At 35.3% G+C, this 13,999-nt stretch overlaps 1 protein-coding gene and 1 pseudogene across 5 annotated transcripts in view; both read right to left on the reverse strand.

The window, feature by feature from the left end:
- The window catches only part of CCDC138 (coiled-coil domain containing 138), a 111,959-nt gene that overhangs the window by 73,097 nt on the left and 24,863 nt on the right, over positions 1-13,999 (reverse strand). For all 5 annotated transcript variants that reach the window (XM_039222191.1, XM_039222190.1, XM_039222193.1 and 2 more), the window contains exons 7-10: positions 11,213-11,332; positions 5,522-5,599; positions 5,308-5,415; positions 1,897-2,061 (exon numbers count right to left, since the gene is read on the reverse strand). In XM_039222191.1, coding sequence (XP_039078122.1) covers positions 1,897-2,061; positions 5,308-5,415; positions 5,522-5,599; positions 11,213-11,332 — 471 coding nt within the window. The remainder of the gene's footprint in view (positions 1-1,896; positions 2,062-5,307; positions 5,416-5,521; positions 5,600-11,212; positions 11,333-13,999) is intronic.
- LOC120223968 lies at positions 3,173-4,379 on the reverse strand (annotated as a pseudogene).

The following is a 13,999-nucleotide window of genomic DNA, read 5'->3' on the forward strand; positions in this document are numbered from 1 at the left end:
GATTCTCTCTCCTGTTTCTGCCCCTCCCCTGCTCACTCGCTCACTCATGCACTGTCTCTCAAAATAATAAATAAATAAATAGGAAAGGATGTGGGTTTAATTAAGTAAAAATGTAAAACTTTTATACAACATAGACTACTACTCATTCTAATTCATATAGAATCTCCAGGCACAAGGAACAGACAAAAAACAATCTTGAAAAAGAACAAAGTTGAAAGTCTCACACTTCCTGACTTCAAACTTGCTACAAAGCTACAGTAATCAAAATAGTGTCATATTCACATAGAGAGAGATAAAAACCAATGAAAATAGCCCAGAAATAAGCCCTCACATATATGGTGAAACAATGTTTGTCAAGGGTGCCAAGACCACTCAATAGGGAAAAGGACAGTCGCTTCAACAAATGGTGAGGGGAAAACTAGATATTAACTTGTGAAAAATGAACTGGACCCTTATTTTATGACAGAGACAAAAAATGAACTGAAAATTAATCAGAGGCTTAAATATAACTAAAATTGAACTAATTTCTAGAAGCATTACTTGGCTTATGGCCCTTTTCTTCCACCTTTAAAGCTAGCAAGCATGGGCTGTCTCTGACCTGCTCTTCTGCTCTTCTGTCTGGTTAAAAGCTCACATGATTACTGTGCCCACTCAGACAACCTGGTCAATCACTATGGAAAGTCAGTAGATTAGTAAACCGTAATTCACTTCTGCCATATAACATAACACATGGAAAGGTTTCAGGGATTAGGATATGAACATCTTGAAGGCCCATTATTCTGCCAAGTAGAAAACGCATTTAGAAGAAACATTTTAGTTATGTAAAGAGGAAAACTGGAAATAATTTTCTCAAATGAAACCCTGGCCAATATTTAACAATTACGTGACTGTCTCTGAAAACACTAAATAAACAACTTTAGATGTCTACTCTTCAAAGTTTTAATATATTTCTTGTAGAATATAATTGTCAACCTCTAATAACCACATACACTAACTAAAAATCACGAGTACTAATATCCAAATTAATGTCTATAACTTAAGAAAATGGTCATTTCAGGGGCGCCTGGGTGGCTCAGTGGGTTAAGCGTCCGACTTCAGCTCAGGTCACAATCTCACTGCTTGTGGGTTCGAGCCCCACATCAGGCTCAAGCCCCATGTCAGGCTCTGTGCTGACAGCTCAGAGGCTGGAGCCTGCTTTGGATTCTGGGTCTCCCTCTCTCTCTGCCCCTCCCCCACTCACAGGCTCTCTCTCAAAAATGAATAAATGTTAAAAAAAATTTTGTTTTAAATGTTTATCCCTTGTTTGTTTATCCCTTCATGACAAAAAGTAAAACAAAATTATTTTAGTGGAAATCATGTGTTATCTATCAGGAATTGTTCATATCACTGATCATTTGCCTAATTCTAGTATACAATTATTTTGCCATTTTTGGATTAAGTTGTTAACTTCTAGTCTCTATTTTTAAAAAGAAGTTCCCATTATGTTAAGAAAAATAAAAAGTATGAATTAATGTTAATTAAGTCTGAAATAAATCTTTTTAGAAACTATTGGTCTTGGGGCGCCTGGGTGGCTTAGTCGGTTAAGCGTCTGACTTTCGCTTGGGTCATGATCTCGCGGTTCGTGGGTTCGAGCCCCGCATCGGGCTCTGTGCTGACTGCCAGCTCAGAGCCTGGAGCCTGTTTCAGTCTGTGACTCCCTCTCTCTCTGACCCTCCCATGCTCACGCTGTCTCTCTCTCTCTCTCCTAGACATAAATAAAACATTAAAAAAAAAAAAAAGAAACTACTGGTCTTTTTAGAATCTTTTTAGAACTATTTCAATTTCTCTTATAACATATACAACAGACTCTCCAGTTTTGATCTTTATAAGTCATATGTATCAAATCAAAACACAAACCTTTATACACTTCTCTTGAATATCATTTCTCTGGGAAGCAAATTTCAGTAGGGGCTTTTCACCATCCATTCCAGATTCTTCACTTTTTAATTTACTAAGGTGGTGATCTGAAATCCAGTCCATGAAGACAGTTAAAAGTTCATAAACTTGTGCATTAAGTGGTACCTATATGCAAAAAATTAAATCAAACATTTCAGTTCACAACCTGATAAAAGTTAAATTTGGGGAATACAGAATAAGCTACCTACCTTAAGAATGCCATTAAAATATATATTGAATGTATGTATTGAATATATGTATTGAAAAAGTTCATAAACTTGTGCATTAAGTGGTACCTATATGTAAAAAATTAAATCAAACATTTAAGTTCACAACCTGATAAAAGGCAAGCTTTAAATTTGGGGGTTATAGAATAAGTTACCCAAAGAACACCATTAAAATATGTATTGAATGACAACGAAAATTCCAAATCAAACACTTCCATTTAACAGAAGAAACATATTAAAAAGATAGCTGAGAGAAGAGAAAATCCATCCTAAAAAGGAAACTTAAAGAACTTTGCCTTATTACCAAAAAAAAGAATTTTCATAAAAATTCTTTATCTAAGTTTGATAACATAATAAAATAAAATTGGCCTAAACTCAAGAGCATAAACCACCATAACTAAAAGATTTTAATAAATTTAAAGGTTTAGAAAGTTAAAACAGTTTCCACCTAAGAACTTCATATTTTCTTCTTCCCAAAAAAGTTGTTTCTTTCTTTATCTTTTTAACATTCTATAAACAGGATATGAAAAATTTCCTGGAAATCCTCTTGAGAGTCTATCAAAATGGGAGGTGAAAAACAAAATGCCACAAAAATTTATAGATTCAATTACACTGATTTTAGTATTTCTTAAAATCACTTTTAGTCAATTTATTACACATCTACCTTAAACAGGGAACTATGCTAGATTTAGTTTTTTAGACATCTGAAAAGATAAAGAAACAAAAACAAATAAATAAAAAGGTAACATTAAGTAGACAGCAATCCACAAAATCAGAATTACATTATTCTGAACAAGAGTACCTGTTTTCTTCAAATGAAAACTTTAGATAATTTCAAACATCATTAAGTACAGAATAGAAAAGCATCCCCTTTAATAAAACACTGTAGGCTGTATAAGAGGAAAAAAGTGAGAGTGGGGGTTGTGAAATATTTCCATTTACAACCACAAAAAGTATTTCTGCACATATGTGTTTGCCTGGCAGAGAGCAGTGGCAGACAGGGGCAAGCCCTATTTGTAGAGGAAATCATAGGTCTAGGAGGTACAGAAGGTAGACCTTAGGCCCAGAGACTTCATAAAAGATGTGCAGGTTAGTGCTGATAACCTCTATGCAGTCTCCTTCCACCCACCTGGATAGAGACCCGGAGGGCATGGGCTGGCACAATGACAAGAATGTGATTACTATTTTCATTCATGGCCTCTACCTCCTGGTGGCAGAATTCCTGGACAGTGAGCCCACCCTCAATGAAATGCTCTAAGAGCCTGCTCTCATCCTACAGGAAAGCCTGAGGTGAACAGAGTTGCAGGTAGACTAATAGGAAGTCCAAGGTCCTCTGATTATTGAAGGAGGGCAGCAGGCTGGCTACTTAGGTCTGCTTCTCCATCTACTCAATTAGGTCTATAAACATGGTGTGGAAATCTTCAACTGTGAGTTCAGTGAAGCCCTGACACCAGGTCATCTTTTATCTTGACAGATATGGGCTTGAACTGCTGAAATTCCCTGCTAACATCCAGCAGCACCTCCAAGTGGAGAATCTAAAGCCTCAATAGAAGCTGTTCACATAAGGGTATCTGGGTAGCTCAGTCAGGTAAGCATCAGACTTAGACTCAAGTCATGATCTCTCGGTTCGTGGGTTTGAGCCCTATATTGGGCTCTCTGCTGTCAGCATGGAGCTCACATGGGATCCTCTCTCTCCTTCTCCTCTGTCCCTCTACCTGCTCAGACTCTCTCTCTCTCATTAAAATAAGTAAACATTAATTAAAAAAAAAAAAAAAGCAGCAGCAGCAGTTCACATAAAGCCTGGTCTTGCAGGTGTATGAGAACTTTTGGTGGAGGTGCTCAATCTTCTGTTGATAGAAGTCATCACTATATTCCCTGCATAGGATGGTGAGCTCTAACAGCTCCAAGAACAGAAGGTTCTGCATAGCAATCTTTTGCTGAATTTGGTCCCGAGTCATCATGATGTCTTCATCATAAGTCAGACAGTTAACACCTTCAGAATCACAGTGCCCAATGGTGGCTCCTGATTTTGCTACTGAGATTTCACAAAAATCTTTAAACAATGCTATGCTCCCACTTTATGCAAAGAAGTAGAAGATTTATAAAAATTACTAAAAAGCCCAGATTGAGATATCACTACCCACCCACTAAAAAGGTCAAAATGAAAAAGACTGAAAACACCAAATGTTGGGCAAGGCTGTAGAGTAATTACAACATTCACAAGAGTATAAAATGGTACAATAGCTTCGGAAAACTGGCAGTTTTATGAAAAGTCAAGTATCTATGACTCAGAAATTCTGGTCTTAGTTGTATTTCCAAGAAGAATGAAAACACATGTCCACTAAACCCATGTACACAAATATTCTTAATGGCTTTATTCAGAATAGACAAAAAATAGAAACACCCCAGGTGTCTATCAACAGAAGAATAAACAAATTTTGTGATACAGTCATGCAGTGGAATACTACTGAGCAATACAGAGGAACAAACTATTGATACACCCAATGTTATGACGAGTAAAATAAGCCTTACCCAAATGAATGTATACTATACAATCTCACTGACCAAAGTTCTAAAATAGGTAAAATGAATTCACGGTGATAGGAATTCAGATTAACAACTACTTCTTACAAGGAAGAGCTGAAAAGACACACAAGGGAACGTTTCTAGAGTGATGGAAATGTTCTATATCTAGTTGTAGGTTATAGGAGTATAGGCATTTTTCAAAACTGACGAAACTATATACTTAATGATCTGTGCATTATATTACTGTATATAATTTATACCTCAATGTAAAAAAAATCCTTAGGAAAAAATAAAAAAATAGAGCTCATTCAGGTGTGGACTGTAGTCTTGACAGAAAATACTGAAAGCTTATAGGGTCTTAAAATACAACGAATAATAAAGCTCTTATTAAGCTTAGGGTCCTATGATTTGTCAGTGTTACTATGCCTGAAACACTGCTGAAATATTTTGTTTTGCTTTTGGAAATAAAAGCATATTAGAAGTATTATACATATATTTCTCTGTAAATGAATTATTAGGGTGAATCTTCTCGTATCAAAAAGGATGTTTAAAAAAAGGTTCAAGAACAAAGAGAAAATGTCTTTGCCTTCTATTGGAGAAATTTTCAATCCCATCATACCTTGTGAGTTTTTGAGACTGGTACTTTTTCTTGTTTTAAACTTTTCATTTCGTTAGCAGCATGGCAATTTCCTTTTAGTCTCTGTAGTGTCATAAACTCATACTTCCTCTGCAACAGTGCATATCCATGAATTAAAACACAATTGTATTAAAGGTGAGAAAACCCAAAGGCAATCATTTAAAATTCACTTGTATCAAAAGAGCAGGCAACTTACCTGTAAATTATCTAAACGAGCTTGAACTCTCTTAGTGTGAATCTCCATCTTCTTGTTTTCTTCATTTACTTCATTTAACTACAGTGAGAAAACAGTAAATATTTCAATATAAAACTTAAGCTGATTTCACACTAAAGATTTCCAAAATAATCTATTATCTTATCTAGTCTGTATAACCAAACAATGTAACAAAACAGAGGTAGCATTTACGATTAAAGAAAATTACAACTGAGGGTAACTAGACTTATCTTGGAAATCATTTTGAAATGTATAAAAATATTGAATCAATATGATATACACCTGAAACTAACAGGATACTGTATGTCAATTACATGTCAACAAAAATAAAATGAAATAAAAAATTTAATTAAAAAAACACAGCTAAAAACCATCATTTGTCCCCAAAGCACTAACAGTGTTTAAGCTTACTTCAATTCTATAGAAAACTGTAAGTCTCCTGGTATCTTACAAGTATATGCTTTAATGGGAAATGTCTTTTAATTGAACTTTCTATTGAACTACAATATATGTATAGAAAAGTGTACAAATCATTAAGCATGTAGAAATGAATTACTGAAATTGGATTAATATACAAATTTGGGAAGAACTGACATATTTACAAATATTGAGTCTTTCCATCTATAAACATAACGTAGCTTTCAATTTATTTAGAACTTTATTTTAATAATGTTTTGTACTTTTCAGTATATACATTATACACATCTTTGTTTAGATTTATTCCTGGAGAGCTAATGTTTTTTGATTCTATTATCTGTGAGATCTTGTAAAAATAACATTTATTATTTGATTATTATTGGTATATAAAAACACATTTGAGTTTCGTATATTGAAATTACATCCAAAGACTCTCCTAAATTTGCTTAATTCTACTAACTTATTTGTGTACTTGTTTGGATACCTATGTATATAAGACATAATCATGTAATCAGTGTATAAGTCTTATTCTTCCTTCCCAATCTTTATTTTCTACTTTTTTCCTTATTGCACTAAAACTTTCAGGATAGTGTTACATAGAAACAGTAACAATGGGCACACTTACTTTGTTCTCATTTCAGAGGGAAAACACTTCAATAACCTATCTTAAAGATGATTTTGTTGTTGGATTTTTTTTGTAGATACTTATTAAAATTAAGTTCTCTTTTATTACTATTATCATGAGATGGTGCTCAATTTTATTATCAGCAGAAATTATGATTTTTCTACTTTTATTAGATGTGTTAATTTTCAAATGATAAACCACCTTTGTATTCCTGTATTAAATCCATTCAGTTGTATTATTTTTATGTACTGCTAGATTCAACTTGCTAATATTTAAAATTTTTACATCTATATTTATGCAACTTGTTTGAATTTTTCTTTTCTTGTAACATTCTTGACATGTTTAGTATCAAGATTATGCTGGCTTCATACAACAGGGAAGGGGAGGTTTTCTCTCTTTTCCTATTTATATTTAAGGTATACATGGTTTCCTCCTTAAAAGTTAGTCATAAGTTTTCTGTTCCTTCTTTGAAGGTAAGATATCTTCTTTTTCTCTGATCACTTTTAAAATTTTATCTTTAATGTTTTTAGCAGTCTTAAAATTAAAGCAGTGTTCCTGTTTATGGTTTTCCTCAATATTTACCCTGCTTAGGTTTAACATAATTTCTTGAATCTGTAGGTTGGTGGGTTTGTTTGGGTTTTTTTATTTGATTTATATTTATATTTGTTTGGATAATAAGTGACCATTTCTCTTCTCATATTTTGTTTTCACCCTATTATCTCTTTTTGAACTCCCATGTTAAAACTTTTAACAAATGTTTTTTACTCTTTCTCCACTCAATGTTTTCATGTCAAGACTTTTTAGGAAATGATCCAGTTCATTAATCCTGTCTTCTGCTGTGACTCATCTACTGTTAAATCCTTTCACTGGAGTTTTCAAATTCGATTAGTGTATTTTTTAGTTTTAGAATTTCAATTTAGGGGCGCCTGGATGGCTCAGTTGGCTAAGCGTCTGACTTTGGCTCAGTTCATGATCTCACGGTTCGTGGGTTCAAGCCCCCCGTTGGGTTCTATGCTAAAAGCTAGCTCAGAGCCTGGAGCCTGCTTCAGATTCTGTGTCTCTCTCTCTCTCTGACCCTCCCCTGCTCACTCTGTCCCTCTCTCTCTCAGAAATAAATAAAACATTTAAAAAAATAAATTAAAAAATAGAATTTGAATTTAGTTCCTTTTTATATATTCTGCTTCTCTAATGAAGTTCTCAATCTTTTTTCCTACTTTCTTGAACATATTAATCATTTTTAAAACTTAAAAAAAATTTTTTTATATTTATTTTTGAGAGAGAGAGAATGTGAGGAGACACAGAATTCTAGGCAGGCTCCAGTCTCTGAGCCGTCAGCACAGAGCCCGACGCGGGGCTCGAACTCACGAACTGTAAGGTCATGACCTGAGCCGAAGTCACTTAGTCGACTGAGCCACCCAGGCGCCCCCATCAAGTTTTTAAATTTTAATCATCATTTTAAAGTCATTGTTATTAGCTCCAATGTCTGGATCACTGGCAGGCCTATTCATATTGTCTGGGGCATTTTTGTTCTCTTCATATTTAGTCATGTGATTCTGACTTTAATATAATTATTAATTTTGTACAGAATGATAAAGAAAGCTTACAACTTTATCACATGATACCTTCTTTCAGAGATGGCTCATTCTAGGTATTCAAAATGGAAACTGATTACCTTACTCTAAACAGGATCTAAGATCATTTAAGACCACATTTCAATCAGAGGACGGTTCCAAATACCTCTAATTTGCCTCCTCCTAGGGTACAACCCTCTAATTTTTCAACTGAGAGCCAATGGTGCCCAGATCCTGGATATTAATCCTTGTATCCTCAGCTTAGCAAGACGTAATGGGTTTGTTATTGTCATCATTGTTGTTATTATTATTGCAAACATCTTTATGTCCAGTAGTACCACAAATTACTACATAAGTCAGTCAAAGAAATAACTTACTTTTTTATTTAGCAATTTTTAAATGCAGTTGAGCCTTGAACCATGTGTGGGTTAGGGGTGTTGACCCCTAGGCAATAAAAAATTCATATAGAACTTCTGACTCCCCAAAACTTGACTAATAGCTTACCACTGACCAGAAAAGCCTTAGTGATAACATAAACAGTCAATTAACACATAATTCATATGTTTTGCTCCTATATACTATGTTCTTACAATAAAGTAAGCTAGAGAAAACAAAATGTTAAGAAAATCATAAGAGAAAATACATTTATAGTACTGTACTACTTATCAAAAAAATCTGCATATAAGTGGAACACAGTGCAAACCTGTGTTGTTCAAGGGTCAACTATATATGTCTTTCATAGTGCAAACTATAGCCCATGGGCCAAATCTGAACACTGTTGTTATAAAGTCTTATTAGAACACAGCCATAATCACTCACTCACTTACTGCCTATAGCTGCTTTTGCATTATGTCAGAATTGAGTCATTATGACAGACTGTATGGCTCACAGAGCCCAGAGTATTTACTATTTCATCCTTAACAGGAGGGGAAAAAAAAAGATCCCTCATCTACACTAAACAAAGTAACCATAAAAAAGCATCCCAGGGGCACCTGGTTGGTTCAGTCAGTTGACTGTTGATTTCGGTGCAGGTCATAACCTTGCAGTTCATCAACTGAAGTGCCACATCAGGCTCTACACTGATGTAGAGAGCTTGCTTGAGATCTATTTCTCTCCCTCTCTCTCTGCCCCTGCCCCACTTGTGTTCTCTCTCTCTCTCTCAAAATAAACAAACTTTAAAAAATAAAAATAAAATAAAATAGGGGCGCCTGGATGGCTCAGTTGGTTACTGCCCAACTTCAGCTCAGGTCATGATCTCACAGGTTCATGAGATCGAGTCCTTCATCCAGCTCTGTGCTGACAGTTCAGAGCCTGGAGCCTACTTCAGATTCTGGGTCTCCTTTCTCTGCCCCTTCCCCACTTGTGCTTGTGCTCTGTCTCTCTCAAAAAATAAATAAAAATTTTAAAAAATTAAGATAAAATAAAATAAAGTATTTTGCCATTTGGTACCAAAGGGTTTCTCCCAAGCTTTTCCAGTTTGGACATACTAGATCAAAAATCCAATTATCAAAAATCCAATTATCAATAGGTTGATCACTTAATAATTACATATCCACTCCACTCACCAGATACTGATGCAAACACATGCAAAACTATTAAGAATTATATAACCTTAAAAGATAGGTACAGGGGCACATGGGTGGCTCAGTCGGTTAAGCGGCCGACTTCGACTCAGGTCATGATCTCGCAGTTTCTGATTTGAGCCCCGCAACGGGCTCTGTGCTGACAGCTCAGAGCTTGGAGCCTGCTTCAGATTCTGTGTCTCCCTCTCTCTCTGCCCCTCCCCTGCTCACACTCTGTGTTTGAAAAAGAAATAAACGTTAAAAAAAATTAAAAAAAAAAAAGATAGATATAGGCAACAATGCTCCTTGGCTAACAGTTAAAGAAACCCTTCTCAAAAAAAAAATGTGCTAGAGTTGTCTAGTGACAGTACCTACACTTGTGGTGAGAACAGCATAACATACAAAGTTGTCAAATCATTAATTTGTACACCTGAAACTAATCCAATGTTGTATGTCAACTATACTTCAATTTAAAAAAAGAGAGAGAGAGCACTACACTGAGACTATGATGGGAAAAAGTAATCTCTCCAGGGATAAAGCAGGCTCCAAACAACAGTAAGTGAAGGCCATACTCCAACTATGGGAGGCCATAAATAAATTCAGAGAAGTCAGAGAACTTAGATCAAATGAGAAACAGTATCCCTAGTGATCACTGCCACTGAGAAAAGCTGTAACAAGCCGTAACTACAGGACATCAAAAAGAGAAACTGAGAACATACAGCTACAGAAGGAATTCCAGGATATATATTATCTCTGAGAGTCTGAGTTTAGAATCCATATAGTTTTCCAGCCCAAAGTTTTAATTTTTGAAGTGCCTAGGTTTAGCCCAGTTTCTGCTTATCTACTTCTCCTCCCACAAATACACACACCACAAATACACACAAACCATTCTCCCATCTGTCTTCAACATATCCTTTCACATCTTTCAGTCAAAAACCGGCAAAAGTTAAAAAAAGAAAAACAGATACAACTCATAAAATATTTGCTTTACAACTTCAGTAGTATTAAGCAGCAACCTATATTACATCACATACATAATCACAGTACAACATGATAGTACACTATACTCATGAGACTATAAGCAATGTGTAGGCTTCCTTCTAGTACACTGCCTAGCACATAATAGATACCCAGAAAATAAATGAATGTTAAATAAGCAGTGGTGTAAAATAGCAGTTAAAAGTAGTATTAGATAAGCTAAATCAATCCCTAAAAATCCCTAGGTTATCAAGTGGTATTTTTTGCTTCTTTTTAATTTAAAAAATTACAAATTACAAAAGCATCTCAGCTAGTTGCTAAAATAGATGATGAAAAACCAAAAGCTTAAGAATATCATATTTATATTTGGAAGTATTATACAAAATAAAGTTAGCAAATAAAGTTAATCAAAATCTCTCTAGCCAAATTATATTCTAAGGCTTTGATAAATAATTTAAGTACAGATGATAAAAGTTTTAAGAATATTTTGAAATCTAGTATATATTAAAAGAGATCTTACCTGCTTTTTTAAGTTATCATTCAATTCTTTTAGTGTATCAAAAGAGGACCTTAGCCTCTTGCTTTCTTTATTTCTTTCCTTAAGAACTTCAGTTAAGTGCTCAACTTCTGCATCATGTTGCTAGAAGGGAAAAAAAAATCTGATCTAAAAATTAGGTATGGATTCCACTTCACAAATGCTACTGACCACAAAGTAGTTAAAAATTAGAATGCCTTGGGGCGCATGGTTGGCTCACTCAGTTAGGCATCTAACTCTTGATTTCAGCTCAGGTCATGATCAAGTCATGGGATCAAGCCCTGTGTCAGGCTCAGTGTTGATGGCCCAGAGCCTGCTTAGAATTTTCTCTCTCTCCTTCTCTCTCTGCCCCTCTGTGCCTCCTGCACATGAGTGCTCCCTTTCTCTCTTAGCATAAACATTAAAAAAAAAAAAATTAGAACTCCTTGAATAAGGACTTTAATCAGTGTATTTAAACATACATGACTAATACTGCAAATAATTTATAAAAACTATATCATCAAAGTAATAACTAAACATTGAAAGCATTTGTTAAGTACCTATTAAAAAACTATTTTGTGCTTCTGCTCAAAAGAATCTACTGAAACTCACTAAAATAATTTCTTTCACATCGTGGGATGATAAAGCAATGAAGCATTTCTGATCCTTTTTTTTTTTTTTTAATATTTATTTGAGAATGTGAGTGAGTGGGTGTGAGTAAAGGAGGCACAGAGAGAGGAAAGAATCCCAAGCAGGTTCTCTGCCTCAGTGCAGAGCCCAAGACAGGGCCCAATCTCATGAGTCATGAAATCATGACCTGAGCCAAAATCAGAAAATCAGAGTTGGATGCTTAACTAACTGAGCCATCCAGGCTCCCTGGATTTCTGGTCTTCTTCAATAGTCTGGTTAGTAGTTCATAACTTTGTAACTTAAAATTTAAGATTTAAGGTATGCTGAGGAATAAATATCCACAGACAGAACTAATTTCTTGTTCTCATAACATAGCTAAAATTGTTTACATCTCAAAAAATTAAAAAACATATTAAAATTTCTGAGTCTTAAACTATTTGACTTTCCTTAATCCATTCTATAAATAACTGAAATCAATTAACCCTCTAATTACATTTAAATGAGATACCACTTATTGATTTAAAGTGCAAATACATATAGTTTATTTCACATTTTATTCTCAATTTATTCAAAATGTATTAAAACAAGCAAATTTCTACAGGAAATTTAAAAATTGAATTAATTTCATTCTCTCAAGTAATCATATAGGTACTATTAAACCGCGTCGGGCTCTGTGCTGACAGCCAGCTCAGAGCCTGGAGCCTGTTTCGGATTCTTTATCTCCCTCTCTCTCTGACCCTCCCCTGGTCATGCGGTCTCTCTCTCTTTCATAAATAAATTTAAAGAAATTTTTTTTTAATTTTAAAATAAGGCTGTTATCTTTACACTTAAGAATAGCAGAGAGACAAATCTAAAGAGAAAAAAAACTCAAGAATAAATCTGGTATGGAAACCTCTTGAGAATCTAAGCATTTCTTCTTTTGCTCTGTTTAAAAATCCAACCACGTGAAAACATTAGCTTTATGTAATTTTATTACATGAAATTATTCTTTAAATAACTTAGTATATAACCACAAATAGAGCTATTTCAAACATTAGGTTAACATTCTCATTGTCCAAATTTTTCTAGATCCAAAAGATGTTAAAAATATAGGAGTTCCATTTCCAGAATGGTAAGATAAGCCCGCTACATTCTAGTTCTGCTACTGATTACAACGAAAAACCTTAGACAGAACACAAAAAGTAACAACCTTAATGACTGTAAAAAGTTAACAGAAGTAGGGAATTGTAAAAGGAGTGAAAACTTCCTCTTCTCTAGCAGTCTTGCCCCAGGGCAGGTCCCTGGCACTCTGAAGTGCAACAATCTTGTAGGCTGCTAAAACCGAGAGAAACTGTCATTCCAGCCAGGAAAGCCAGGAAAAGGGCCACTGAGAGCCAAGGAACGTGTGGAGTATCTCAGAGAAGAGCCTCAGAAAAAGGATCCTTTCATTCTCGTGTACAAACACCTGTAGAAATCTGGCTCAACCCTAAGCTGCCTAAGCACAGCACAAAGTGGCAAAGCAAAGGTGGAGGCATCAGAGCTCAGTTTAAAAATACCACCGTCTCAAACTAACCCCAATTGTGCAAGCACAGGAAAGACACAGAACACCATACTAAGGGTCCTGAGAACTAAGATTTAAACCACTCGTGAGTATCATATAAACCTAAGTGGCACACGTACAAGACAAGTCAAAAGCAACACCATAAAACCTTTGAAAACTGAACTGAGTTTGGGTCACTTCCCACAGAAGGTGAGAAAGAACTCTGGCCTAAATCTAATGAGGATGGAGAGGGAAAATGGAATAGGAAGATTCTGAGCTCACTTCCTCTCGTGAACACACCAAGGCTGCAACTACATAGAAAGTAATTTCTTGGGGCGCCTGGGTGGCAGTGTCGGTTAAGCGTCCAACTTCGGCTCAGGTCATGATCTCACAGTTCATGGGTTTGAGCCCCGCGTCGAGCTCTGTGCTGACAGCTCAGAGCCTGGAGTCTGCTTCAGATTCTGTGCCTCCCTCTGTCTGTGACCCTCCCCTGTTCATGCTGTCTCTCTCTTTCTCAGAAACCAATAAAAACATTTAAAAAATAATAACTTCCTCTGAGAAAGACCTGAAGACTAGCAGGACAGCTCTTCCATAGGTAAAGACATAAAGAAACAGGAACATCAAGAAGGGTGAGAGATGGGGCC

Source organism: Hyaena hyaena, unplaced genomic scaffold, assembly GCF_003009895.1.
Source record: "Hyaena hyaena isolate Hyena2069 unplaced genomic scaffold, ASM300989v1 scaffold_1074, whole genome shotgun sequence".
NCBI lineage: Eukaryota > Metazoa > Chordata > Mammalia > Carnivora > Hyaenidae > Hyaena > Hyaena hyaena.